The sequence below is a fragment of the Gasterosteus aculeatus genome, chromosome Y (assembly GCF_964276395.1).
Source record: "Gasterosteus aculeatus chromosome Y, fGasAcu3.hap1.1, whole genome shotgun sequence".
NCBI lineage: Eukaryota > Metazoa > Chordata > Actinopteri > Perciformes > Gasterosteidae > Gasterosteus > Gasterosteus aculeatus.
The window spans coordinates 14,439,955-14,466,386 of NC_135709.1; the positions used below are offsets into that span (position 1 = coordinate 14,439,955).

Genomic DNA, 26,432 nt, shown 5'->3' on the forward strand with positions numbered 1-26,432 from the left:
GGGCTGCTATGCCAACGGCTTTGAACCACCTGATCTCATATGCATGTAGCGTCCACATTTGCATACAAACTTTGGTCCCAAACCCTTTTACATTTATGGCCCAAAAAGGATCCGACTACATCACCGGCATTTCGACAACCGACGAGACATTTTGCGCAACACGCGAGTCGATTCCACAGCCTCTCGGCTCTGCATTGCCTCATCGCTCCGTGTGAGAGAGGTGTTGTGTTAAACACGTAGAGCGCACACTCCACACATACTGATAACATAATCCCCACAAGACATCCTTCTGCAGAGAGAAAGGGAGAGCGAGGGTGAGCACGGGTGAGACAAAAAGCCAAGAGCATGGAGAATAAAGAGAAACGGAATGAGCCTTTGTGATGGTTTTACATCTCAATGACCACAGGCTGAGGGAGCATGAGCACTATGTCATACCGCAGGTCACGGCTCTACACCCCCCCCCCACCCACACACCTCCCAGCGCTTTCCTCTTCATTGCTTTTAGTCTCTATAATTGCATCGGCTTAATCCCACTTCTTCCTATTGATTCTCTCTAAACACATTAACTGGAAAAAAAAACACAAACAAAAAGGTGGGAAAACAATTGCAATGCATCTCACCATAGATCCACTAGACGTCCTTAAAAGTCTAATCACATCCGTCTTTGATTCGCAGCATGCGTGGACTGGAATACCTCATTACCTGGGAGCCCACTGTTCCTTTGTGCTTCTCTGCAGTTATCGGTGCTTCCGCCCTCGTACACACACCTTGGACTGTACACCACTGTGATGCATTTAAAAGCCTCGTAACCCAGAGACTGGTGCTTGTATTGTATCAAATCAGACCCCATGTTCTTTGCATGTTCACTATGTGTGATGCCTCTGCTTTGTACACAAAGGCCTACGGCCGCGACACGTTACTAGCCAGAAAGGGATGTTCTCAAAGCGCACACACACACACACACACACACACACACACACACACACACATCGATTCTCCTGGTCCATGTCAAGGTGGATACACACCTCTTAGCTCTCTCCCCGCTTTCATCCGGCGAACTCTGATCTTCAGCCTCATGTCTGTGTCCGGCCGGTCCGGCCAAAAGCAGTCCTCCGCTGGGGCAATCACCACATCCAAAGGCATCCCCCAGTACACACTCTGTCGCCCGCACACTCACATAAAAAACACTGGCGTGCACACACACACACACACACACACACAAATGGAAATGTTCTGGTCCCTCTTCTTTCAGGGATGGCGTGAGCCCCTTTCCACGCAAGGAAATGTCCGAACGAACCAACAGAGGTTTTCTCCTCTTGGGCCGACTGAGGTGAGAGCCCGGAGTCGGAATGTGTGACCGTTCCAAGTTGACCAAACTCTTGCTGAAGTTCAAGTCCGCCACGGGTCAGCGGCTGCGGCGTCTGAACAACAGACCTCTGAGAACCGACCCTGTGAAACAAAAAAACTAGTCCGAAATGTCTGCGGGCTCCTCAAGTTCACCGATGGAAAAAAATGACCAAAACCTATTTCTAAAATGCTGCTGTGTCACATTCAGCAATTCTGTGCTTTTATGAAGACGGAGAGCAGGAAGAGGATGAACCAAAAGTAAGTGAGCCTGTGCGTAAAAGCACAGCTGTAATGCGCCTGCAGCTGGTTTACAGAGCGCCTGTGTGTCCCTCTGAGCGCTCGCTCTGTCTCTGAGTCCACAGCCACAGGAGCAGCCAACTATTGTTGTGCTGCTTCACTCTCCCCGTCTCCCATTCGCTCAGCCGCTGGCTGACACTCCTCCCTCTCTGCCTCCCTCCTCCTCCCCTCGCTCTCTCTCTCTCTCTCTCTCTCTCTCTCAGCAAAGAGGATGACGGAGCTGCACTCACTCCTTAAGCTCGGGGGAGGCGGGTGAATGAGCTCACTTGCCGTGAGCTCAGACTCTACCCTCCCTGCCTGCATGCCTGCTCTGTGCTGCCTCTCTTGCACCCTCCCTCTCTCGTGGAGCCAGTGCTCCGTCATAGCTAATGTCTAAGGCATGTGACCGCATTCCTTACTCACCCAACAAATATGCGGCCACCTCAGGGGCCTTGCTGCGGAGCAGGATGGGGGCCGAGGACCAGCTATGAGGCGGTGTAGCACAGACGTACACCACGGCGGACTATCACAGTTGTCGATTACAGGAGAAAGAAGTGCTTAAGGTCGATGTGCACCACAGTCCTCTTTTGTTTTTTTGTCCATATTGGTAGCTGAGGGTTTCTAACGTACACATGGAGAGGTCCCATATTATTGTCAGATTTAGTTCATCAATCAAACAAGATTCTGTTGTTCAATAAAGCTTTACAGCACAACAGTAATCTATATTACGTTGCTTGCCTTAAATGTACCGTTCTATGTGAGAATATTACACCTCCTCCGGAGAAGGATTAAGGCTGTGTTAAAAACTGATTTGTCTCTTCACCGTGTTTCCACTGGTTCACGTCTTTGGACGCTGTTCTCGTCCCTGAGGAGGAATGAGAGGAGAGGAGAGCAAAAGAAATTAAATCTGTAGAGAATAAAAGAAAACGAGAAGCAAAAGCAGACAAAAAGGAGGAGGAGAAGACTGGAGGTGATGAGGAGATCAAATATGCTTGTGGTGAGCAGCCATCATCCCATCTGACAGGCCACAGACCTCTGGTGCTTTACTATGGAATGACAAGCATGTAGGCCACAAGTCTAGCCATGGAAACCAAGCAGCACATGCCTCAACAAAACCACTGGAATAAATTATAAATGAAAGATAACTGCTCATTATGCAAAAACAGCTATTTTTTTGTCTTATGTCCAAATACGTTCACACGGGTTTGTGCAATAGATCAATTTCTTTCTAGCTGCCATTTTTGGTCATCGAACATCTCGCTGGTAATACCAGATTCTAAAACAGCACCTGCACTGGGTGGGCCGGCGAAATGTCCCGTCTGATTGCCTGTTCAGTCTCAGGTCAAGACATTCCGGCACGCTGATTACATTGAAACCAGGTCAGATGGGCTGCAAGTACATTCGGTCATCACCACAGAGAGACAAGGCAAATAAGCTCAGACAAGACGCCTCTGTGTGGCTGGAAGCCATTAAACCATTAAACCGGCTTTGGAACCAGCGACTTCTTTACTCCTGAAAACCCACCGCAGCGGAAGCCAAAAGCAACAATACAAAGTAGCTGCTGGTGTTCAAACCCGTTCGAGTTCCTAGAGCAAACGGCATGCCCTCCTCCTTACAACAAGATCGCGGCGCGTGAACAACGCGAGGCTCAGTGTCTCTTGTCACTCTACTGAACTCTGCCCCCCCTGAACTCTGAACTCTGCACCCCACCCCCACACACTGTACTTCCCCCCTCCACCCTGACTTGACTGCCACACACCTTCCTCCAGCCACTGAACATTTGCACTGTTATTGTATATCCATTTCTTACTGTTCATATTGCACAACTATTTCTTACTGTACATATCTATTTATTCACTTATTACACTTTACATATGCACATACTCTGCACTTTTTGCTATTTTACACTTCTGTTTGGATGTTAAACTGCATTTCGTTGCCTCAGTACTTGTACTCTGTGCAATGACAATAAAGTTGAATCTAATCTAATCTAATCTAATCGAATTGAATTAAATCCTCCTCCTCCTCCTCTGGTCTAGATAACAAGACTCAGAATAGTAGGAGTGTTAATGAGATGATTACAGCCCATGCACTATTAATGACACCCAGGCCCTTTTTTATTGACTGCATGTGTGCCCTGCAGCGACAGAAATAGGTGGGGACGGTCACTCCGGGCGTCCCGTAGCCCCCCCCCCTGCATCTCCCCTCCCTCCACTGACATCTCTTAGATTTAGAGCGAGCTTTCATGGTAGAGTTACCGGGGCAACGTGCAGTTTACACAGAGGTTAGCCACAACAGACAGGGAGATGAGTACGAGATAGCAGCGTCTGACAGAAAGAGAGAAGATATGTGAAGGCCGAAGGGGCCCCCCAAGACCAGAACAACATGGCGCAGCCCCGCTGCACCCGGACTGCTTGATGCTGGATTAACAGACGAGAGGGATTTACTAACTTTTCAAAAACCTACAGTACGAACATTGTAGCATAAGTATTTTTAATTTGATAGTGCCCGGACACCCTCCCCACCAAGACAGGCAGCGACAGGAGCGTCATCCGACACCACGGCTCATTTGTCAGGATATCACGAAAGAGACGTCATCCTCCGGATAGGGCAGGTTAGGGTGAGGAGCTAATGTGTGTGTGAGTTCATCTGTGTGTGTGCGTGTGTGCTTTTTTGGTGCAACCATGTGTCGAGACCAGGTGGGAAGAGGATGAACGGAGCAAGGTGAGAGGAGGACAAGGAAGGACATTGCTGGGGGGGGCGGCGGCGGTGGGGGGGTTAGACGGGCCAGTTACTCTCTCTAAAATGCATAAACACAAGCATATACCCAAACGTGTGTGTGTGTGTGTGTTGATAGTGCTGGTTGTCAGGGAATCAGTAACGAAGCTGCTCTTACAGTGATGTAATGCCTACAGGAGAACACAGCTGCCATGCCTGGGGGGTGAGGTAGTCCACTGGGGAGGCAGAGGGGAGGATGGATGGAGGGATGGAGCAATTGAGGGTGGGGGAGGTGCAGGAGGAGAGGAGGGGGACGTTCAGTAGCTGGGGGGGTCTAGAGGGAGATGCTAACTAAAATGACGTAGCCGTATTGCGAGGGGACCGTCATTACTGGTGCGAGTAATCGTGTTTGTCTGAGGGCAATCTGGACTGATTGTGAGGTTATTCAATTAACTTCGATTGAATATGTCGGTCTGAATCAGGGGGCTTTTCAAAATCAAGACATTTAAATATGTTATTAACGCGTTGCTCAAACAATTATATATAATATTATATTCCACAAAAAAAATATATATTTCCTTGGTTTTGTATTGCACAATATAAAAACGTTGATATTAAAAGATCGTCCCACCTGCATTTATTAGAACTTCCACCTTTTCAGACAGATGACATAAGCCGATTCCGCCCGAAAAAAAACAGGGGTTAAGGAGATGAAGACGAGAGGATGCTACAGGGAGGAGGGGTGTATGCAATCAAAGCAGCACTCGCGCACCACTCGGTCATGCGTGTGGGCTCATGCATGCGGCAGCGTCATTCCTATCTGTGTAGCCTGGAGGGAGGCCTGCACGCATCAGTCATGCAGAAGACCCCCTCCTACCCTCCAAATGACTTAACCCCCTGGAGGAGCTCAGCACCCGGGGCTTCTGTAGCAGTAAATCTAACAAGAAGTTAGTTTACACCAGCGCACGCACACGCACACACACTCGAGCAAGTACGTCCACAAACACACGCGCACACAAAGAAGAGAAGAGAGGAGGGTAAGCTATCAAACGCACCAAGGGGGGCTTTCAGGACCAGGCGGGCCCTCATAAACCAGATAAACCATTTAAAAATCCCAGTTGGAGATGTTCAGCGATGTGTGTTTGTGTGTGTGTGTGTGTGTGTGGACAAAAAGGGGGGCCGTTAAGGCTTAAAATGAACTGCTGCCGGCCACCACAGGCATGTGCTTACAGTGTGTGCATTCACTTTGTGCAAAAGTGTGAGTGCATGGAGGGAATGTTAATTTTAGCGAGCGAGGCGGCTCGCGGCTGTTTTCCGAGGATGTATATAGGGGCGTAATACATATTTATGTGCGCATTACAGGCACAATGGGGGTTAAATAAGAGCAGGAACCATGCCCACCAGTCTGCAGGAATGAAAAGATGAACAATGTGCGTTTGTGTGCGCGCAAGCTGGTGGTGGTCTAATTTTCCCAGAGGTGAGTGGGTCTACTCAGGTTCACTTGAGCATAACCGACGGTTGTTTCATTCTAAATCCTAATGGTTTAAGGTGGGATGCACAGGATTTCCTTGCAGCACTTGAAAACAATAACTGCGTGAACGCACACCTCAGCTCTCCCCCTCAACCGGTGTCATGCATGTCTGCCAAACACACACACACAATAATAAACACGACGGATCTTGCAAAGAGGAAATGACACGCTACATGCGCAATGGCAGGCAGGTCTTAGATCCGTTACATTTAAGTTGGCTCCCATCAGAGAGGCGGGAAGACTCAGAGACACACTGTCCTGACACCAGCGCCCTAAGCAGAGTCATCCGGTTTTCTGTTGGTCTCACACACACAGACAAGACACTGTGTGCGTGTGTGTGTGTGTGTATCTCCTAATTAGCTTTAACTGGAGCAGGCTGTCTGAGCCCGTCATTGACTGGTCAGATCAGACCCCCTCCTCCCCGATATTACTCCATACTCAATTATCTCAATCGGCACACACAGCATGATTCATAGCCTCAAAATGCATAACTGTGCTTATTTTCCAAATAGAAATGTTGATAAAATAAAAATAAATTCACACAAATGCTGTCTAAGGCGTTGCACCCCGGGGACTGCATTTGGGCGTTCATGAAAGCAGTTATCTCAATACCCGCGGTCAGGGTTGGCTTTCCTGCCATTACGGGCCCTGGAGACTGTGTGTGTGTGTGTGTGTGTGTGTGAGATTGTGTCACAGCCACAATGCTGCAGTGACATCACTCCGACAGCTACAGAAGAACAATAGAGATGGAATGACGAGATGCCGTGAGAGGAACTGGACAAGCCGTTTCCATGTGGTCCCCGCCGACGCCTTTATGGCGTTTTTTAGACTTCTGGGAAAAAAACAAAATCTGAAAAAAACAAAGTTCAAACACAAATACTCACAACATAATTTCCTGAAAGTTCATGGCGAGTTCCCTTTGGCGTCTCCCGATTTCACACTTGGTTGATGTCACGTTATCAAAAACAGGAAATAGTTACACAACGCGAGGGGGAAATGACCTCTTTGTAGGCCGCCTACAACGACGCATGTGTGAGTGGGTTTATGTGTGCGCAAAGGGGAAGATATCAGAAAGTTCTGGAATGAACACAACGTGCTGAATTCCTTCAATCCGGGGCCGCGGGTTCGCCTGAAACTCCAAAATTAGCCTGTTGCTGTGGCGATGGAAAATCTCCCGCATTTATCAGGAAGCAGCCTTAGCAGCAGCAGAGGTTCAGCTCAAAAGTCTGTGTGGCCAACATGAAATCACGGTAATAAGACCTCTGTTACAAGTTGTTTACACACTGGGAGGAGGAGTTAAACCGCAAAGGATTTCAACTCTGCTCTACACCTCTTCAAGGTGTGATCCGAGACGATTAAATCTCTGCAGAGGGAGCTTGGAGAACGCAGCGCTGTGCCACTGTGCCAGGGTGAGAGGACCGAGGCCATTGGCGCCAGATGTGACAACCGCAGGAGTCTGGGACTAAAAATAGAGCTCTGTTCTCAGCACCGTGTAACAGAGGAGAGGAGAGAGGCAGGAGGTGGAGCAGTGGAAAGAGAGGCAGAAACCACAGGGGTGGGGGAAGGTAAAGCGGCTGGAGGAGGGGGTGGTGAGGAAGGCGAGGTCATTGAGAATAATGTGTGAGATGTCCCCGGGGAAGGTGAGCTCACCTCCTAATGGCACCACCGGCAACTTCACAATGAAATCATTGATCCGCTGAAGCCCCCCACGGCGCAATGGAGAGGGGTCAGAGGGAGGGGGGTGGAGAAAAGAGCAAGGAGGTGCAGAGAGGGCAGGTTAGAAGGTCAAAAAGGGGGGTGACGGGAAAGGTGGAGTTAAAAGACGAGGGATGGCGGCAGCGAAGATGTGGACCTCAGGCAACAAAACCACGATTGATGATCAGCCAATAGTGTGATGGCGTGCAAATAATAAATTGGATAATTATATGTAATAATGATGATAATAATAAACCCTAGTCACGGATTGACCATCTCAATGACGCAGGTATCCACGGCATCTTATGCCCTGTTAGCAGCAACTGGAGAGAAGGAACTTGTGAACCTGTGAACGCATTGAAGCATCTGGCGGTTTCTAAAGCGTCTAAAACTCAGCAGGTGTGTGCGCACAAGCGCGTGTTTCTGGTTTATAGGGTGTGGAGACTTTCAGCTCCGAGGAGGCTGACAATGCGCCGGTCAGCGTGAGGGGCCTCCCGACCACACACACACACACACACACACACACACACACACACACACACACACACACACACACACACACACACACAGGATAAAATTACCTCATCTCCTCAATGGCTCTCTTCTGTCTGTTTTGTCTTTTCCTTTTTCTCACACTAAGCGTCATTCGCGTGCACGCACTACTTCATATGCACATATTCATGCCGACATGCGCACAGAGACACAAATAGACACTTACGCTCAGGCACAAACAGACCTCCTCATGCAGCTCGTTGGAATTTCTCTGTGAACGGTTGCATTGTGAGATCCGGCCTCCCACGATTACCTCACTTTTTCAGTTTCTCTCTGATGCCGGTGCAAACACACACAGGAGCCGCCGCCCCATTGTATAACAGCACAGAAGAATGACATAACCGAGTTGACCTTTGTAACTCCGTCGGTGCAGTCACACCCTAACCTGATCTCATCAAAGCGCGGCGGCTCCCAGCAGATCCCGTGTGTTTTCAGCGGATACCAGCGAAAGAGAGCAAAGGCGAAAGAAGAAAGAGAAACCTCTCATCAGTGTGTCATCGCCGCGTCTTGTCCTGTGTGCTTTCGCATGGAGGTGGCTGGCTGACAGCGTGGGAGGCATGCAAAACTCTTATTACAAACCCAGGTTGCTTCCCAGCTACAGCCTCACTGACATTGCAGTGCCTATAGAGAATAACACGGTATGATATATCAATTCAACTTTGGACACACATTCATATTAAAATAAAACCGTGACGAGAAAGGCAAAGGTTGCAACACTGGCCTCCATGTGTTCCCAGTGCAGAGAATCAGAGAAAACACTGGCAGATGGTGCTACGGAAGATTAGGAACAGCGTTGCACATCTGCAAACTCCACTCACACGCACACATAATTAAATACACACCTACATCCCTGTGCATACACCTTAATATCCAATAGTTTCCTCTGTTCCGTTTTCTTGTTGTCAGTTTTCACAGGATTAAAAAGTGCATTAGCTTCCACCCTTTTTTCCGGCTCTTTTTTCATCTGCAGAACATGAGTGCACTTTACACGCTTTTTCTTTTCCTCTTGATTACTATCCTCTTTTTATTCGGTCTAAAACTGGGCCCGTGAGGGTTTTTGATTGTCAACCTCAAAACATTTCGTCCCGGCAGCCCTACATCAGAGTGGACGTGACGCATGACTCAGCGACGCCATTGGCACCGGCAAACACACAGAGCCCGGCTCCACACACTAACAGGCACTGTTGTCTTCGGTTTGGCCGTGTGCTGCAGATTGGTGGGAAACATGCAAACTTTAGACCCGCTGGGGCGGCAGCTGGCTCCAACAAGCCATGTTTTCCTCCTCTACACAAAAAGACGCACACACACACACACACACACACACACACACACACACACACACACACACACACACACACACACACACACACACACTGTTGGGGTTTTAAGTAGAAGTGAATGTCTAGTCATAGAATTTGTAGTACGTGTAATGATGTTTAGTGATAGAATTGTAGTTTGTGTGATGTTAGATTAGTTATTACATTAACATGTTAGATGAAGTGAATACAATGTGAATCAAACACAGTTTATAGTCTTTTAAAACGTAGAAACACACTACACATTTACATTCTGTTACAATGTGATGTTAAAACCTGGGGACGGATGCCAATTGCCGTTCTTTATGGATTTCTCCCAATTTTCTCCCCAAAAAGGGTTTTTTGGGAGTTTTTTCTCCTGTCAGGTAATAAAATGAACAACTTATTGCGAGGCAGCCAACTGAGGCAAATGTCTTGAGAATGGAACCACATGAACTGTCTTAGATCTTATGATGAAGTGTGATGAACGGTGATCATTAGTGATGGGTTGTTGTAATTAAAGTGTACTAGTTATAAGATGAAGACTTAAACGATGTATGCTTTGTTGGGTTCACTCATTGAGGCATAAAGCCACTGTATCAGTATTGAGTGCATTGGAATGTGAGGGACAGCTAGGTCAGAGAGGTTTCAGGTTACGGCTGCAGCTTCACACCTCGACGTGAAGGGGACAATGGAGGAGGTGACCCTTTGGAGAAGAGGCCAATGACATTCAAATGCACCAAAGAAGACACACCTCAAGAGTTTTCAAAGGACCAAAGCGGGGAAAAGACTGTTAGAACTTCTCCTGCAGCCGCGTTGATAAGTCACTTCAGACTTGCTCAGAGGATTCTCTATTTCGCGAAATATTCCACTGTTCGCTTAGTATTTCACTTTGTAATTGTAATCCCTATTACGTTGTTCAGTTATTAAATAACTTTTGATTTTTGAATTTAAACGAATTGACTCATTCGTTTCCTCGTTTCCGGCCGGGACGAGAACAAAGGATTGAGTCCTCCCTCGAGAGCTTCCGAAACCTTAACAACACACACAGTCTGAAAAAGGCACAAGAGACATCAGCCTGAGCTCCAACCGGGTGAGATCACTTCTGTGGTAAAAATACTGCTGCCGCTGGAGAATTGTTTCTCACAAACACTTTCACACAGTTGATGAAGTCAATAAAAACACAAACGCACGTATTCCTGATGAACGCAACCCACAACATCCTGCCTGAATACATATTTTCAAACCAAAGCGCAGGCCTAGAGTTATTGGCTGCGCCAATTTTGTGTCTCATTCACAAAAACAATGGGACATGGCATCACCCGAATGACATCATCCGCATGTAGGAGGTGGTGTTCTTTCTGAGCCTGAGCTGTTGGTCAGATGGCACATTGACTGAATGTTTTCCCGGCACACAAACAAAGAATGTATTCCAACAATTCCTCATCGTTCTTGCAATTCATTCCCCTTCTTTATGGACAGTTTAACAGTGTGCTGCATATGGGTCTCCATGGTCATCAGTGCAGGTGAGACTAAAAATGAGTCCGCCAGATATGAAGCCATCCCAGGGATTATCGGCGAGGCGGGGGGGAGAGGTGGAAAAGAGGGAGAGGCAATGGGAATGGAAGCACAGGGATTGCTGGGGAAGGGAGAGAGGATGATTACTGTTTTTACCTTGAATTGTTTAAGTGAGAGGGGGAGTAAAGACAAACAAAGCCAAGAATGAGGGGAAAGAGATAAAAAAGTAAGGGCCTCAACTATTAATAACATTTATTGTCTTACCCTCGGTTTTTGGGCTATAAAAATAGTGAAACGTGCGTGTAAAATGTTCTGGAGCCCATGAGAAAGTCTTCAAATCACGTGTTTGTCTGGTCTGACCTGAAGCAAACTCTCAGCTTTTAGCAGCTGGTAAATGTTTGTATGTTTGCGGTGGCTGGTGTTTGAAACTTAAATTGAGCTCGCAAATCAGAGCACTGGCTCTTTTCCTTTATTGATTGGTGGGGAAAAAAAGCTAATTTGAATAGAGTTTCCATATATTTTCTAATAAACCAGTGTTTTTCAACCAGTGTTGCCGCGGGCTGTCAGGTGTGCCGTGAAAAAAATCATTTTTTACATACTGTCATTTCATTGGTGAAAAAAAAGAGCCAACTTGTGTGTTTGTGTGTGTGTCGTCGCGCTGTTGGTGGTATGAAGGCTCAATACTCCCCTCTGCCTCTGGGTGGCGCTACGCAGCGTAATTAATAGGCAGATTTGCTGAGGCGACAATTTAAAAAAGTGAGATTTAAGGTCGGCGCATGTTTCTGCGTCGTCGCACTCGTTTCACTTCATGGTTCTGCGTGTGTTGCAGAGCAATTCACCGCCAGAACAACAAGCATGGTGACGTGTTTTGTTGAAGACGACCTAGAGAGTCACGTCTATTTATTTATTTGTTTATTTATTTATCACAGACGTTATTGCCCCGTGCATCGCCACTGCTGCTTTTCATCAAGGACACATTTGTCCCGTATTTTCCTCCACAACTTTGTTCCTCTCGACCGGCAAACCGGCGTCTGCGGCGATCTCCCTCCGTGAATCCAACCCGTTTCCACAACCCGCCAATGACGGCTTGTATAAGCGGTCATATTTACGCATTTCTTCCGACAAAAGTTCTTCAATCTGCTCCGTTCTCTCGTAAACATTCTTCGTGTTAATAATGGCGGTATCGGGCTATGAAAGCGGAAATGTGAGACTCCGTAAAGGACGTAGTTAGCGGACCAATCGCAGCCTGGTGCGCTGCGGGAGGCTGCGTCGCTTTCGACTCAAGCCTAGAAAAATGTCTCGACACACGCAAGGGGGTCTTGAGTCTGCGTCGCTCTGAAAACGCAGAAGCATAAACTAGGCTTAAGAGATACCTGCGCATAAAGCCTGTGCCATCTTGGCATTAGGATGATGTTAAGTTTAATAAAACACAACAAATAGAACACGCGTTTCCCTGATTTCTTAGAGTATATTATGCTCATGCTGAAACTATGTTTGGGATTGATTTTCATATCGTTTCCGGTTGTTGGTGTGCCGTGAGATTTTTTCTGTGTTTTTCTAAGTGTGCCTTGACGCAAAAAAGGTTGAAAAACACTGTAATAAGCATCATGTGTCTTTATTTAAACGATTAGAATAAGCATTGTTCAGAGGAATTCATGAATTCATGGCATCCATGTCCCCTCTCTCATGATAGCTCTGCAGCATTCTTTTGACGCGTAAACAAATCCTACGGCACTCATCTGCTATCATGCACAAATACATAAATGCATGCGCGCATATGTGCATATGCAACGCCGCACCCTTCTGCCCACCCACATACACACACACACGTAAACACACAACCATTCTACATGCAGCTTGCTCCACTGACCCCCAAAATACAACCACCCAAACAACGTCCAACGCCATTGGCTGATTCCTTCTGGACGAATATTCTCTGCCACAGTTGTCGTGGAAACAGCAGAGAAGCGGGGACAGAAATGGAAGAAGTGCGACTCCTTTTTCCTTTCTCTTTCCTCATGAAACGCGGCAAGCGGAGGAGGCTGATGGAGAGGAAGTGGAGGGAATCGTTGACAGGGGCCCTTTCATTAACAATGGAATGATGTCTAATCCAAAAAGCTGAGGAGGAAAAGTCCTGGCTTTGCAGAAGGCAATCAGCGATTGTGTGTAGGCGCGATAGTGAACACGGTCCTGGGTGTGCCAAAACTGAGCTCAGTACATCTCCGGTGAAGCCCGGGTGCTTCGAGGCGATCCTCAACCACTATGAATGACTCATGAAAAAGCGTTAATCTTTTCATCTTTTCATCTTTCAAGATGAGGGAGAGAGCTGACAAGAAGGGAAGAATGGGGCTGTGGGGGTGAAGAGGAGGAGAGCAGAGATTTGCCCGAGCAGCATGCTCCTACCAGTCTCATTTCCAATCCTGACGGAGGCAGATTATGCTTCCCGTCTCAGATGTGTCAGCGCACATTTAAGACGATCTCCTAAGCCTCTGCCGGTCGGTGTGTGTGTGTGTGTGTGTGCGTACCGTCCCTTAAAAAGCTGCAGCCACCTCAACCGAGATGCTATTAACTCAAATAGGCTATTAACATTCTTGCTGGGGCTGAATTATAAGTCTTAGTGTGCTTAGTAGACACTATGACAGGGTAATACATGTGGTAAATAAAACCAGAGGATTGAAATTAAGCTTCAGCTTTATATCTGTGCTGATATGGAAGAAGAACGACTTCGGGGAAGCTTAAACATCAAAGAGTCAGCAAGGGGCTTTGTAGCCGCTTTCATTTCTTCTTCTAGTTGTTCTTCTTCCCGTTTTCGTTCTTGTTCTTATCCTCACATATACTTGCGAACTTGTGATCACTGCCAGTTAAAAAATGAGGAACAAAGAGAAGAATGTGTGCAGAATGTGGGCTCATCAGTGACTCCTGCTGACCAAACTGTGGAACTACATTCAAATCGGCCCAGCTGGGTGAGGTGAGGCCCACCTGCGATAAGAGGTGAGGGTTCTTTTTTTCATGTACATAGAAATAAAGACAAACAAACACTGGCCGTTGGTGGCGCTCATGCTCATCACGTTCCCACGTACCGGTGAGCAGGGAGACTTTGTGGAAGGTGGCCTCCAACTTCCCCATCAGGATGTGCACGAAGCCGTCTTTGGAGAGGTGCGCCGCCTCCTTGGAGCTCTGGTCATAAACCACCACTTCCTGCTTCCTGCCCAGCTCCACCTGCAAAACAGATAAACGACGAGGAAGAGGAGAGCGTCACTTTCAGTGCAACCTTTGAGGTACGTCAAGCATAGCCATAGCCAACAAGGAAGAAATAATTAGTTAATATGACTGGAATCACAGGGATATAATACTGGACAGTGTAACTGAGAATGTGTTGCAATTTGGGACACACACACACGCATGTGCACACACGTCTCTAAATAAAACAAATCTATTTTATCAGACCAGCTAGTGCAAAAGGAAAGTGAAGCGTGTACCTCTCGGCTGTGCAAAAGAAACACAACTGTCTTTACATGAGATGGTTTCCCCACAACTGTGCTTATCTGTTAACAGGGACCCAAAGAAAAGAAAATGAACTCACAAGCTCCCCACTGGGAGTTATGACAGGCTTTATGAATGCCAGCGAGTGCAACAGTCAGCAGGATGAACTACAGGAAATGCCAGAGTAAGTTATGAAGATTAACTACAAGTTCATGAAAAATGCAGTAGTGCTGAGTGGGCACCGTGCAACCGTGACGGTGGTATTTACTGTGCAAATACTGCTGTGAGGCCCGTCTGTCATAATGGGAAGTAATGACGCTAAAATCAAAAAGTTGCAAAGGGTGTGGATTCACCAGTGTGTCAGTGTGAGGCGGCTTGCATCAGATTCTGAGGAAGATGACACAGTATGAGCATGTGTGTGTGTGTGTGTGTGTGTGTGTGTGTGTGTGTGAGAGTGTGTGAGAGTGAGTGAGAGAGTGTGGTGTATATGGTGTGAGCATGTGCATGCGCACACACCAGTCACGCCGTGTTGTTGTCAGGCAGGCTTTGGTCACGTGACCACCAGGCGGGGCCTACTGCAGCTACGAATCACCGCATCACGGAGCCACGACAGGGGAGGAGAGCGGGAGCGGGGGTGAGCGAGCAGAGGCATAAAGGGTGGGGGAGGGGGGGGGGGGTGAAGTGGAGTAGTGGGGCACAGAGATGTGGAGATGAGATGAAGAAAGATGCTGCCGAAAGGCACTTTGGTGAGGAGAGCTTCCTGTGAAGGATGCAGCCGCACAGTGTGCATAGAGTGACCAATTATGTATCTGCTTACGGAGCAGCTGTGGCCCAGCAGCTGGGAAGACAGCCATGCAGGTGATTTAGACGGGACAAGGTCAGACTCTGAAGTCTGATTACAAGTAGCTCCGGTCCAGTAGAATCTGGTTTAGCTCGGCATCTGGCGGCAAAGCTGACGCGAAAGACCCGACGAGCTGAAAGCTGGATCCGTAGAATCAATCGCAAGGCACTTGAAATAATTTAACACGAAGATGTAACATGGGATGACTTTGGAAGTTGGATCCAAGGCAGCCTGGTGGCCAAGGGGACTGACACACACACCATTGAATACAAAGTTACTGGCTGGGAGACTTTATGACACGACAGAACCAAACCGTCCACCTTCCAGTCATTTCCCTACCGCCCACGGTATAATAAAGTCAAATAATAATCCCCTAACATACATACATTACATTACATTACATGTCATTTAGCTGACGCTTTTATCCAAAGCGACGTACAATAAGTGCATTCAACCATAGGGTGCAAACTCAGGAGAACAAGAAACAAGAAAGTGCAATTTCCTCAAATAAGCCAATTTACAATTTGCTATAGATGAGTGACGTTACAAGTACAATTTAAGTGCTATAATTTGTTAGTCTTTAGTCGAGGTAGAGTCTGAAGAGGTGTGTCTTTAGTTTGCGGCGGAAGATGTGAAGGCTCTCTGCGGTCCTGGTGTATTCAGAGAGCTCGTTCCACCATTTCGGCGCAAGGACACCGAAGAGTCGAGACCTAGTCGAGTGTTTTGCTCTCAGTGAGGGAGGGACGAGTAGTTTTGCAGATGCAGAGCGGAGAGTGCGGGTTGGGATGTAGGGTTTGACCATGTCCTGGATGTAAGCTGGACCCGATCCATTCACAGCATGGTACGTGAGCACCAGTGTTTTGAACTGGATGCGGGCAGCCACCGGTAGCCAGTGAAGAGAGCGGAGGAGTGGAGTAGTGTGGGAGAATTTCGGAAGGTTGAAGACCAGTCGAGCTGCTGCATTCTGGATGAGCTGCAGAGGTCGAATGGCGGTGGCAGGGAGACCACATACAAACACCTAACATATATCACATGTGATTTCAAATTGCACATCCTTCTTGAAGTCTTTAGTCTGTGCCTCTTTTTGCCCATAGGACTCATTTACATTTAATTTCTCCTGCTTACATGCTCATCTTTGTGCTTCTCTTTCTTGGTTTAAAAATCGTCTACACCCTCCGTCTGTACTAACCTTGGCTAATCCTGGCTAATGATCCTAATGGGATCAGATCTAATTTGGGAGTCTAATCTCGATGCCTGGAGATTGCAGGCCTTTAAAGTATACAACATATGCACTGCAAAAATACACAGCATATGTACGGCACAGAGATTTGTAAGTCAGCTGCATAGAGAAGTTTCACCTTTATAGCAAAAACACACAGCGAGACAACTTCACAGCTGTTATTCCATGTATTACTTCTGCCTGTGCAGTCAGTTAAACTACTCATTGGGTTGTTGCCGTTAATAATGAGATGATGAGGCAGGTTAAAAAAAAAAGAGGAAAATTCAACCGGAAAGGATGGAGTTAACAGACTCGTTAAAAAATAAATTCCTAGTAAACGTGAAGGATTCCTTTCCTGCTTCAGCCAAGAGGACACAATTACATACAGAAGCTGCTCTGCAGATCCCCCTTAGATGAAAGGCTAAAGCTACACGACCAGCTCAGTATGCAATAGAGTTTGCTGCAATGTTAGAGGTCAACGATCCGAGGTAGCGCGGCGCCGGCTGTCAGACTGCAGCAGCGGTGCAGAGCTCTGATCCCTCTGCAGTGCTGCTGCATCGCTACCCGACTACTGTGCACGCTGCGACGCATGCTCACTGCAGGTAAACAAGGAACGCCGCTAAGGGAGAGGGAAGGAAACGAGGCGGGACAAAGGAGATTGAGAAGACGGGAAAAGAAAGGTGATCGGCGGGAAAGGAGGACAATTAAATATAAAGAGAGGAATAAGAGGGAGGAGGGGTGGGAGAGAGGCTCAGAAGGTGGCACTCTGCAGAGCAATGGCAACGCAGCTTTCTCTAAAGAATATTTTTAATCCTGCCTTTTGCAGTGGGGAAACAGCAAGACACACAGAGGAAGAAATACAGGACAAGGGTGCACACTTGTGATGGAGAAAGAGAAAATGTGAGTGTGAAAGAGTCATGGCGTTGGGATGGAGACAGAAGTCTTCTTGCTGAACTGTTGTTATAAAATTTAGGAAAGGAGGGGAAAGAAAGAACGAGGTCAAAGCCTCGGCAGCCTTACCGCCAATGCTCCTCTATAAAAACAGATAAATACATAAAGAAGAAGACAGGGGGCAACTAAATTTATCATATAGAATTGCGGAAACACGGCCCTGGCGCACGCCGGTAAGTGTTTGTGGAAACAGTGAAACATGAGTGACCTCGGGAGTGCTCCTCACCAGTGACAAGGTCAGTGCTGAGCGGGACAGTATGTGTGTGTGAACGGGCCTGTGACACAACATCAGCACAGTCTAAAAATGGCCCCACATTCCTGAAACGCAGTCGCGGGCCACTCTCAATGTGCCCTCTCTGGGATTTCCCACACAAAACTATTTGACTGCAGTACTCAACATGGAGCGGTTTGGAGCCTTGGAGTGGACGCGCGGGGAGCGAACGCCACTGTGCAAATCGAGGGCACGGCGCGGCACTGCATGCACCAGTCAGCCCCTTGAATCGACTCATCGGCTGCAGAAAAACAAATCGCTCTTTCATTTGCCAATGAATAATTGATTTGTATGCATATTCTTGATCGCTTGATTATGTCAACTTGGCCGGGGTTCGTTACAGGCTGATGGAGGACCTGCTGCAACAGGCGGTATCAGTTAAAGCCTTGTCCACATTCAGTCGCTGCACAGATACACACCCCCCAAAGTTCAAAGTCTTCGATGCCCACGTGCAGTGCGAGATCATCGTCACTGATCATTTCAGAGATCTGGTCACACACTCACGCCGCTAAATGTCAGAGGACGCCTTATGCCTGTAGACATTTACATCCAATTTCCTCATAGGAATCGGACCAAATCGGCTTCTTCAAAGAGCACATTCACGCCTTAGATCCAGTTTTACAACGTCCTCATCCTGGCTTTGCATAAAACGAAAGCCCCATTTAATGCAAATCATGAGTGAATCATTCCCTCCACCTTTCATTTACACCTTTAACCCAGCATCTATTTTAACATAAATGTTACTCTGTGGTGAAGTGGTTACGTCTCAAAATACATACAGTATGTAAGTGTGTGACAGTAAGACCTTTTAAAGAAAACAATGATGCATGCCCTGACATCATCAGAGTAAACACATGACACAACCTGCTCTGTAGAAAAGCCACTTTGGGGTTCTTTGTTTGAAAGGAAAAAAAAGCTGTGAATGAAACACAAAAAAAGAAAAATCCCTGAGTTTGCCCTCTGGGCAAGCGGGAAAACTATCCACGTGATGAGTCATCGACCAAGTTCTCAGTTCTGCTGCAGCTGCTGAAAAGACATGAAATGTTCATGAATGTGGTAATAACAATACCATTAAGAAAACGATGGTAACCCAAAGACATTACCAGTGTCTTTGCACTAGGTTCTTTTTCTCAGCAATACTCACCCTTAAATCTTCTAAATCACCCCAGAATCACGCATGATTACAGCCTCAGCCTGCGTCATCAGTGCAACTGATGGGGATGTTCTTTGTTGCATAAACGCATTAGTTTACCACGTGCAGCCCCCCCGAGCTAGGCAGCACGGGACTGCTTCTCCTCCTACTAATTAAGAGCACAGACAAGCCCCCAGATCCATCGGATGGATCTCTCCATTGCCACGAAGCCATTGTACCAAACGGCAACTGGGCCACTGTTCATTATCATGACTAACATGTTGGTATCACAAGACTCGCATACGTGCTAGAGTTGAATTACTTCTGTCACTATGAGCAGGCCGCCGTATTCTCTCCACTGCTCTGGGACCCGTTGCGGTCGGGCCTCCATGCGCTCATACATGACGCAGGGTGCTTCCCCAGGCTGGCCGGCGGTAGTGAAAACCTCTGGTCCATCTGCCTGGCCGGCTGTCCCGGTCACAGCAGCGGGGATTAGCCGGGTTTAAGCCGAGAAACCAGCGGGAGGGGGAGGCGCGAGGAAGCCCCCCCTGTTCCCGAGCGAGCCTTCGCCGTCCCTGTCCCGGCCGGGGTCCAACCACCACCTCACGCACTGTATCCTGCGCTGGCTTACCACACTGACAGAGGGCATTGATGAAGAGGTCATGGAGGGACAGGGCCGTGAAAAGGGAGAAGAAAGAGGACACCACTTGTGATCGCCGCTGGGCTGGTCACGGATGTTCATTCAGCTAAGTTAACCGGAGCGTTAGGAGCTTCTATGAGAGAGGGTGAGTGCAGCGCCTTGGGGGATGCAGGCTCATAGTGCTCAATGGGATGTGAGGCGGGAGGCAGCCAGGGAGGAGGCGGAGGCACCATCGCGTCCATGAATGCCCTCAATGCTGCGCTCCCGCTTCCTGCATTCACTTCCCCAACAAAGAGCCACAATGGTGTCCTTTGCTGTCTTGGCTGGTTGAGGCGGCTACTGGCGATGCTCAGAGCAATGTGGGGGGTAGAGAGGACTGTGTGTGCGTGTGTGTGTGTTTATGTGTGAGGGGTTAGCTGGAAGCCGGCTTTAACATGGCACGGCTCGTCTGCACGTGCCCAGCCCGCGGCCGCACAAAAGAGATGATGTCATGCTTAGCCAATAACAAAAGAGTCTGGATCCGTCGGGCCCTCCCCTCTCACACGGCTAGTTCCAGCTTGATCCAGCCCAGCGTTAATCGCAAGCCTTATCCTCTTTACTGGGGGGTGGGGAATGAATAATAACAAACCAGCCGTGGGGCAACAAGACATAGGGAGGAGGAATAAAATGATGACGGCATGGGTCGGTTGGTTGGAAGCCGCGGGCCATTGTTGTGGCAGACGGACAGACAAACAGTCATGAGATGGAAAGTGAGAGAAACAAGGAGGAAGTACGGCTCTACGGGGGGCTTTGGTGTGAGACCTGCCAACCACTGGGCCCCCCCACGCACAGAGAGGGACAAAATAGATCCAGCATAGAAACACACTCGAGAACAACCCTGAACTCCCAAACTTTACAGCCTTCCAGCTGCAGGCTTTTGTTCCAGTTTCTTTCTAAATCCTAATTCCTCGGACTACCAGAGTGGGTCATGCTCATCATCGCCACCCGAGTCAAAAGCGCCATCTGAGCAAAACTAGATCCGTTGGTCGGAATAATCACAGAGGATCTCCCGTGGGACCGTGAGGCTTTCCAGAATCTGGATGTCCAGCTAATAGTGGTGCATTTTGGCGAGAAAAAAAAAAGACTTGCTGGTTGACTGCCAGAGGCCTTTGCAATAAAGCTGAATTAATTGATATAACAGAGAGCTGGTGAGAAACACTCGCAGCCAATGTACCAATTACCCAAACGCTATTAGCTGAACCGCAGTTCGTTTGACTTGAATCAATTCATCTTAGTCAGTCGCTGACGTCATTTTAAGGGACAGTCACCTACAAGTGTGAACTGTAATCAAACAAGGAGTGCAAAGCCATAAGCTAGGAGCAATAAAGTATAATTATTTGACATTTACTGAGCAGAGCGTGCTTTTGGTGAATTTCCCTTGCTAAGCACAAAATGGAAATACTGTTGGTTGACTACAGCTCCAGGACTGATGTATCTGAAAAGGGCATCAAACGGTAGCATATCGTCAATCACATTCATAAGTAAAATTGACAGACTGAGAAGTGGTGCAGGTCAGATTCACGACAACCAGGAAATACATTTTAAAAAAAAGCAAATGTGTCACACCCAAGAAAAACATTTAAATCACCTGTTATGTGTCATCGGCCACTCTGAAAAAATATTTTACGGCTTTGGCCGTACTGTGCTTGAAAATTAAATACCTAAAATTAAGTAACGTTTTGAGTGAGTGAATGCAGCCTGGGAGAAGAATGTCAGCTATCATCTCCTCAGCTTTTCAATAAATTTTTTCCTAAAAATACAGGAGCTGGCGTGCCATTTCTACCATGAACCCTCGTTTGCAAGAGGAACCACTCTATTTATCTCTGTATGTCACAGGAAATTCTTTAAATTCTCAAAGTGCATTAATCAGATCTTTTACTGGTCGTTGTTGGTCTGTAGATGTGGAAACAAGCAAAGAAAAATGTAAAAAGAAAAAAATGTACTACCCTGTTGATCAATAAAAATATTAAAGTCCAACCTTTTGGAAAATGTCAAGAGATTGACAAGAGAACGCTCTCATGTCCATCGAGGCCTGAATTAAAATGGTAAGAATACAACGTCTTCACCGGCAAGGCGGAAGGCTGGAAGCTAGCGTGGCCCCTGAAGCTAGCGTGGCCCCTGAGGGAAAAGGCTCTCTAATCACTGACCTCCTCCTCCCCTCCTCCTCCCCCCATCACGTTTGCTCACCTTCACCTTGCCGTTGGGTTGCAGCAGCTCAGTGACGGAGACCTTGTCCTGCTGCAGCCGCCGCTTCACCAGCTTGGAGCAGCAGACGTTGACCGCGCCTTGCACGTGCGACGCATTGTACTCGGAAAATGTTCTGCTGTCAATCACCAGCAAGCGGCCCGTTCCTCTCTGGATGAGGCTCGCCAGGCGCTTGATGTCCATTGCGCTTCTCTTAGTCGGCCCTTTCTCGCCTGCCATGATGTGGGAGGGGCGGAGCGGCGACGGACACGCGGTGGTTGGGCGAGTCCGGGGTGGGGCGAGCAGGACGGCGGCGGGATGAGAGAGGCGCAGGTAAGGTCAGTGGAGGAAGGCTACCGCCGAAGCTGGTGCTGAGAGATCCATGCCTGCAAAAAACAGGAGGCGAACAGAGGAAGGAGAAGAAACGTTCATGAGCTTTGAGATGATCAGAGTGGATCCGCCGCCTCTCCTGCTTCAGGGCAATCGTCCCAGTGCAACATATAAACAGACAGAATTTACTGCATATTCATTTCAAAACCGCAGTCACGTGATTTTTATTTTTACTCCTTGTATTATCTTTTGCTGGCAGACTTTAAGTGCAAAAAATATCCACAATGCTAAACATGAATATAAAAGTTATTTAAAGGCTTCCAAGCCGATCGACTCATCCCGTGAGATTAGTCAGTCCTGAGATGTGTGAGAATATCACACATCCAAACACAAAGACTTAAGATAGACATGCACAACAATAAAAACGTGTGTGTGCGCCGGCATAAGTCTGTGTGTGTGTGTGTTTGTTGTTGTTGATCGAGTGTCTCTTGGTAGCCTTATGAAACAGGAAACTAAGGGCGTGAGATAAATTAAGCTGGAGGATTTCAGGGATCAGGTCTGGACACAAGCAAACGGCCTGTGTGACACCCCGCGTATGTGTGCGTGGGACGTGCACGTGTGTATGTGTGTGTTACAGGAGGACTGTCCCTAAACCCGATGAACTGCCCCCTCTTGACTACTGAGAGCACACATGCGTGTGCATGTTGAGGACCATGTCCTTGCGAGGTGTCGTGCAACAGGTGGGAGGGTCAGAATGTGAACGCAGTCGTGTTGTTTTATTCATCTAAAAGGCGCATGGTGTCATGAAATATTAATGGGCCTCCTCTCATTTACCCCAAAGCCTAAGTGGACGTTTAAACATGGGTGAAAAGGGAGAGTACAACTGATCGAAAGGTAGAAACAGAGTAGAAAAACCTAAATACATTTGTATATATAAAAAAAAAACGTTCATTTCAACGGGCATCATTCCTCTGATCACCAAGATGAATCATTTTCTGTCACCCACCCCGAGGCCTCGAACCACCCAAGCCTGAACATGGATGCACACATGCTGCTGCTTGGCAACCTGCCTGATGCAAGACCAGCGGCACAGGAACAAAGATGGACAGCAGAATCTGCCGGCACTATAAACACAGCCGAACTGCTGCTGTCGCAGAAAGTACACTAAAGGCGCGTCTGTGCAGAAGGTAGAAGAACACAAAGCATAGCAGACACAAGAAAAGTCGGACCACAAAGACTGAGCGCTGCACAAATATTATGTGTGCCTTCGTTGGAGGAAGCAGCAAAGACACATCTAATCCAGTTAATCGGTCTGTGTCATAGTGATGACTGGATGCACATTTTCTGCATCAACACTCATAAGGAAGGCACAGACGTTTGACCTGCAGCGACACGGCACGCACAGACGTATTGACATTCTCTCACTTCTCCCCCTGTGTGCACCCCGGCAACGATGCTGCAGAAACGCCGGCGCTCCCTTACTACAAGCAGCCCGTGCATGCTACACGGCGACCTTCCCCATCACCTGTTATAATCATACCTTTTATGGCGCGGGGGTGTAAGAATACGTGTTCAAGATTTGGAGCCTGGTCGGGGTTATCAAAAATTCAGCCGAATAACTTCTCTCGTTCTGGAAAATTTATTTGTCAGATCACAGGTCAAGTATCAGCGCTGCGTTTGCAAAGGCAGGAGCAGTTCAGGCAGCACACAGGCCGGAAGAACAACTAACTAACATCAGCAAGAACATCATGTTTTATAACCCTTGAAAGACAGAGAAGGAAACATTTCTATTGGCCCTAAACTGGCGTAGAGGAGGACCTTCCACCTCCCGCATCTAAGATCCGGTCACATCCAATGTCCAGACTCCTGACTTAACGTAAACATCGTAAACAGAGTGTGTATGTTGAATAGTGTTGGTGTGTCTCTAACCCCCCTTTGGCTGGTAAATCTTCTAGTTGACCCGCAGACCTTACATTCCTCAGCCAGGACAGAAACTGACTCCCCATCCTGTCGGACTCGTGTCTGCCTGCTTGGCAGATCCTGCTTCCCCCTTACCTAACTCTTAAATCAAGACAAGACAGCAAACCCCCAACTAAGCCCATGAAAATAACTTTTGATTACCAATTCCCCCTTTTTACATAATTCATTATGTAAACCAAAAAAAAATCAAAAGAAACCACCAATCTAAACGCTAAATATTTATATCAGTGAATACGGGTGAATGCAGCAGTCATGGAAATCCCTAAACAGTACAAAAAATCTACACCACATCTAAACCGAGTATAATAGACACAGAATACATCCTAGCCTAGAAATATCACACCATCTACGTGTATGCATCCACTATATATGATGTGTGCAACAGTTAGCAGATCACGCGGACAGGAATGTTGAACCTAAAAGGATTTCTTCTTCGGGTCCCTCGAAGTCGGTTCTTACCATACCTATCTCCTCTCCAATCTCCTCCGGCCCTAACAATTGGATCCTTTCATGTAACAAAGCCATCTGGTATGGCAGGGGTATTTTAGCATCTATTGCAGAGGTGATGCATCGGAGACATAGTTGTCTGATAAAGGGGATGCAGCAGCATCCACAAAGGGCAAAAACCACTATTGCGATTACTAAGGTCAGAAAAACTGACAGGAAGAAGCCCTTCCATTGTCCAAAGTATTTACCAAACCAATTACCGACGGTGTCGTCTATACCAGAGTGTTCAGCTAATTCAACAGACATGGCTCTGAGTCCGTGTAATGCTCTAGTAAAGGATCCATCTGGGGCGGTGTTATTGGGGATAAAAGTGCAGCACGCTTGGCCAAACATCGCACACACTCCTCCTTTCTCAGCTAATAACATATCCAAAGCCATCCGGTTCTGGTAACTCATCAATGAGGTGGCCGATAGTTGGCTGTGCACCCCTTCCAGAGCATCTCTCGTCATATTGGTGAGCCGCTGGATATTGAAATGTACATAATTTAGTCGATCCACATTTTTGTTTACAGTTATAAAAAGGGAACAATGATTCCCATCCGGCCGCTATCTGATCCGTTAACTTGTATTGATCAGGTACCCCTCTCGGCACACTATCACACAGTGCGTGGTTACTTCTGCAACTTTGTATGGACCTTCCTAGCGGGGATCAGTCCAACTGAATCTGGCTACTTTACGTAGTACCCAGTCATCCACCTCCACTGGTGAACACTCTCCTTCATCTTCAGAAAGGATCTCTGTCACCTGTTGAGAGATACTCATCACAGTATTATTACACATTCTCATATAGTCAGATGTTTCCACATGTTGGTACTGCAATGGGCTGACAGTGGTAGGCAAAGTGGTTTTAACGGACAAGGCATCTTTCTTCCCGTTAATACCTCATGGGGGCTTATCCCTAACTTAGAGTTAGGACATGATCTTATCCCATACAGCACTATCGGCAGGGCTGCCACCCACGTCAGCTTCGTTTCAGCACAGACTTTAGCCAAACCTTCCTTTATGGTTCTGTTAGCTCTCTCAACTAGCCCTTGAGACTGAGGATGATAAACTGCCCCAAATTTATGCTTGATCCCGAACGTTTTCTCTATTTCTTGTAGTTCAGCGTTCGAGAAGTGTGAACCATTATCCGATCGTATGACTTCTGGAATACCAAATCTGGGTATTAGTTCTCTGGTCAACCATTTTACTACGTCTGCTGCTCTTTCTGATTTTGTGGGGATCGCCTCCACCCACCTAGAAAAAGGATCAACGCATACCAACAAATACCTCTTGCCCTCAACTCGATTCTTCATTCCCATGTCTGTGAAGTCAATTACCACCTCTTTCCATGGTGCCATAGGGGCAGGGAAACTTCCAAGTCCAGCCTTCAGTGTTAATCTCCACTTTTATTGCTCTTCAGCCCAAAAGCAAAGCAGAGGGTGGGAGACATGTCTGTTACTTGCAGATACAACTCAGCTCATGCTCAGTTTGATCCAATCCATTCATTCATTACTGATAGATCACCAACCTCTTATGGTTAGCGTATCCAAATGTAAGGGTGTACTACCTGTTGAACAGTACAGGATGACCGTCTGTAACAAGTTTCCATATTTCGTGTACTGGTGCTATAAATGTTCCTTTGATCAGACATTTGCTTCCATCATCAAGATACTGTATCAAGTGTATCGTGCACTATACACTCAATAGCAGCACTCAACAATTTACCGCCCATCTCTGAATTCAGGAGAAAACTCGAAAAACTAAAAACATTAATCCAAAAAATGGACAATATATACAACAACTCTCCTAATTCCTTATCACCTTCATTCCTCATTTAAATCTTACACAACCTTATCTCTTAATTTTCAATGACTGATTGTCTTGCCGTGGAAAGTGTGAACGCGTTTGACTGTAAGAACGCAACTATTCCATGCGATGTGT

General features: G+C 47.3%; 1 protein-coding gene across 2 annotated transcripts in view; it reads right to left on the reverse strand.

Annotated features, from left to right (window-relative positions):
• Positions 1–26,432, reverse strand: part of LOC120812878 (dual specificity protein phosphatase 8-like) — a 43,834-nt gene that overhangs the window by 8,061 nt on the left and 9,341 nt on the right. The window contains exons 2-3 of one of the 2 annotated variants that reach the window (XM_078097812.1): positions 21,696–22,078; positions 14,013–14,151 (exon numbers count right to left, since the gene is read on the reverse strand). In XM_078097812.1, the coding sequence (XP_077953938.1) occupies positions 14,013–14,151; positions 21,696–21,932 (376 nt within the window). In that variant the 5' untranslated portion in view covers positions 21,933–22,078. Of the gene's footprint in view, positions 1–1,025; positions 1,731–14,012; positions 14,152–21,695; positions 22,079–26,432 lie in introns of those variants that run through there. The other variant, XM_078097813.1, reaches the window with a different exon arrangement.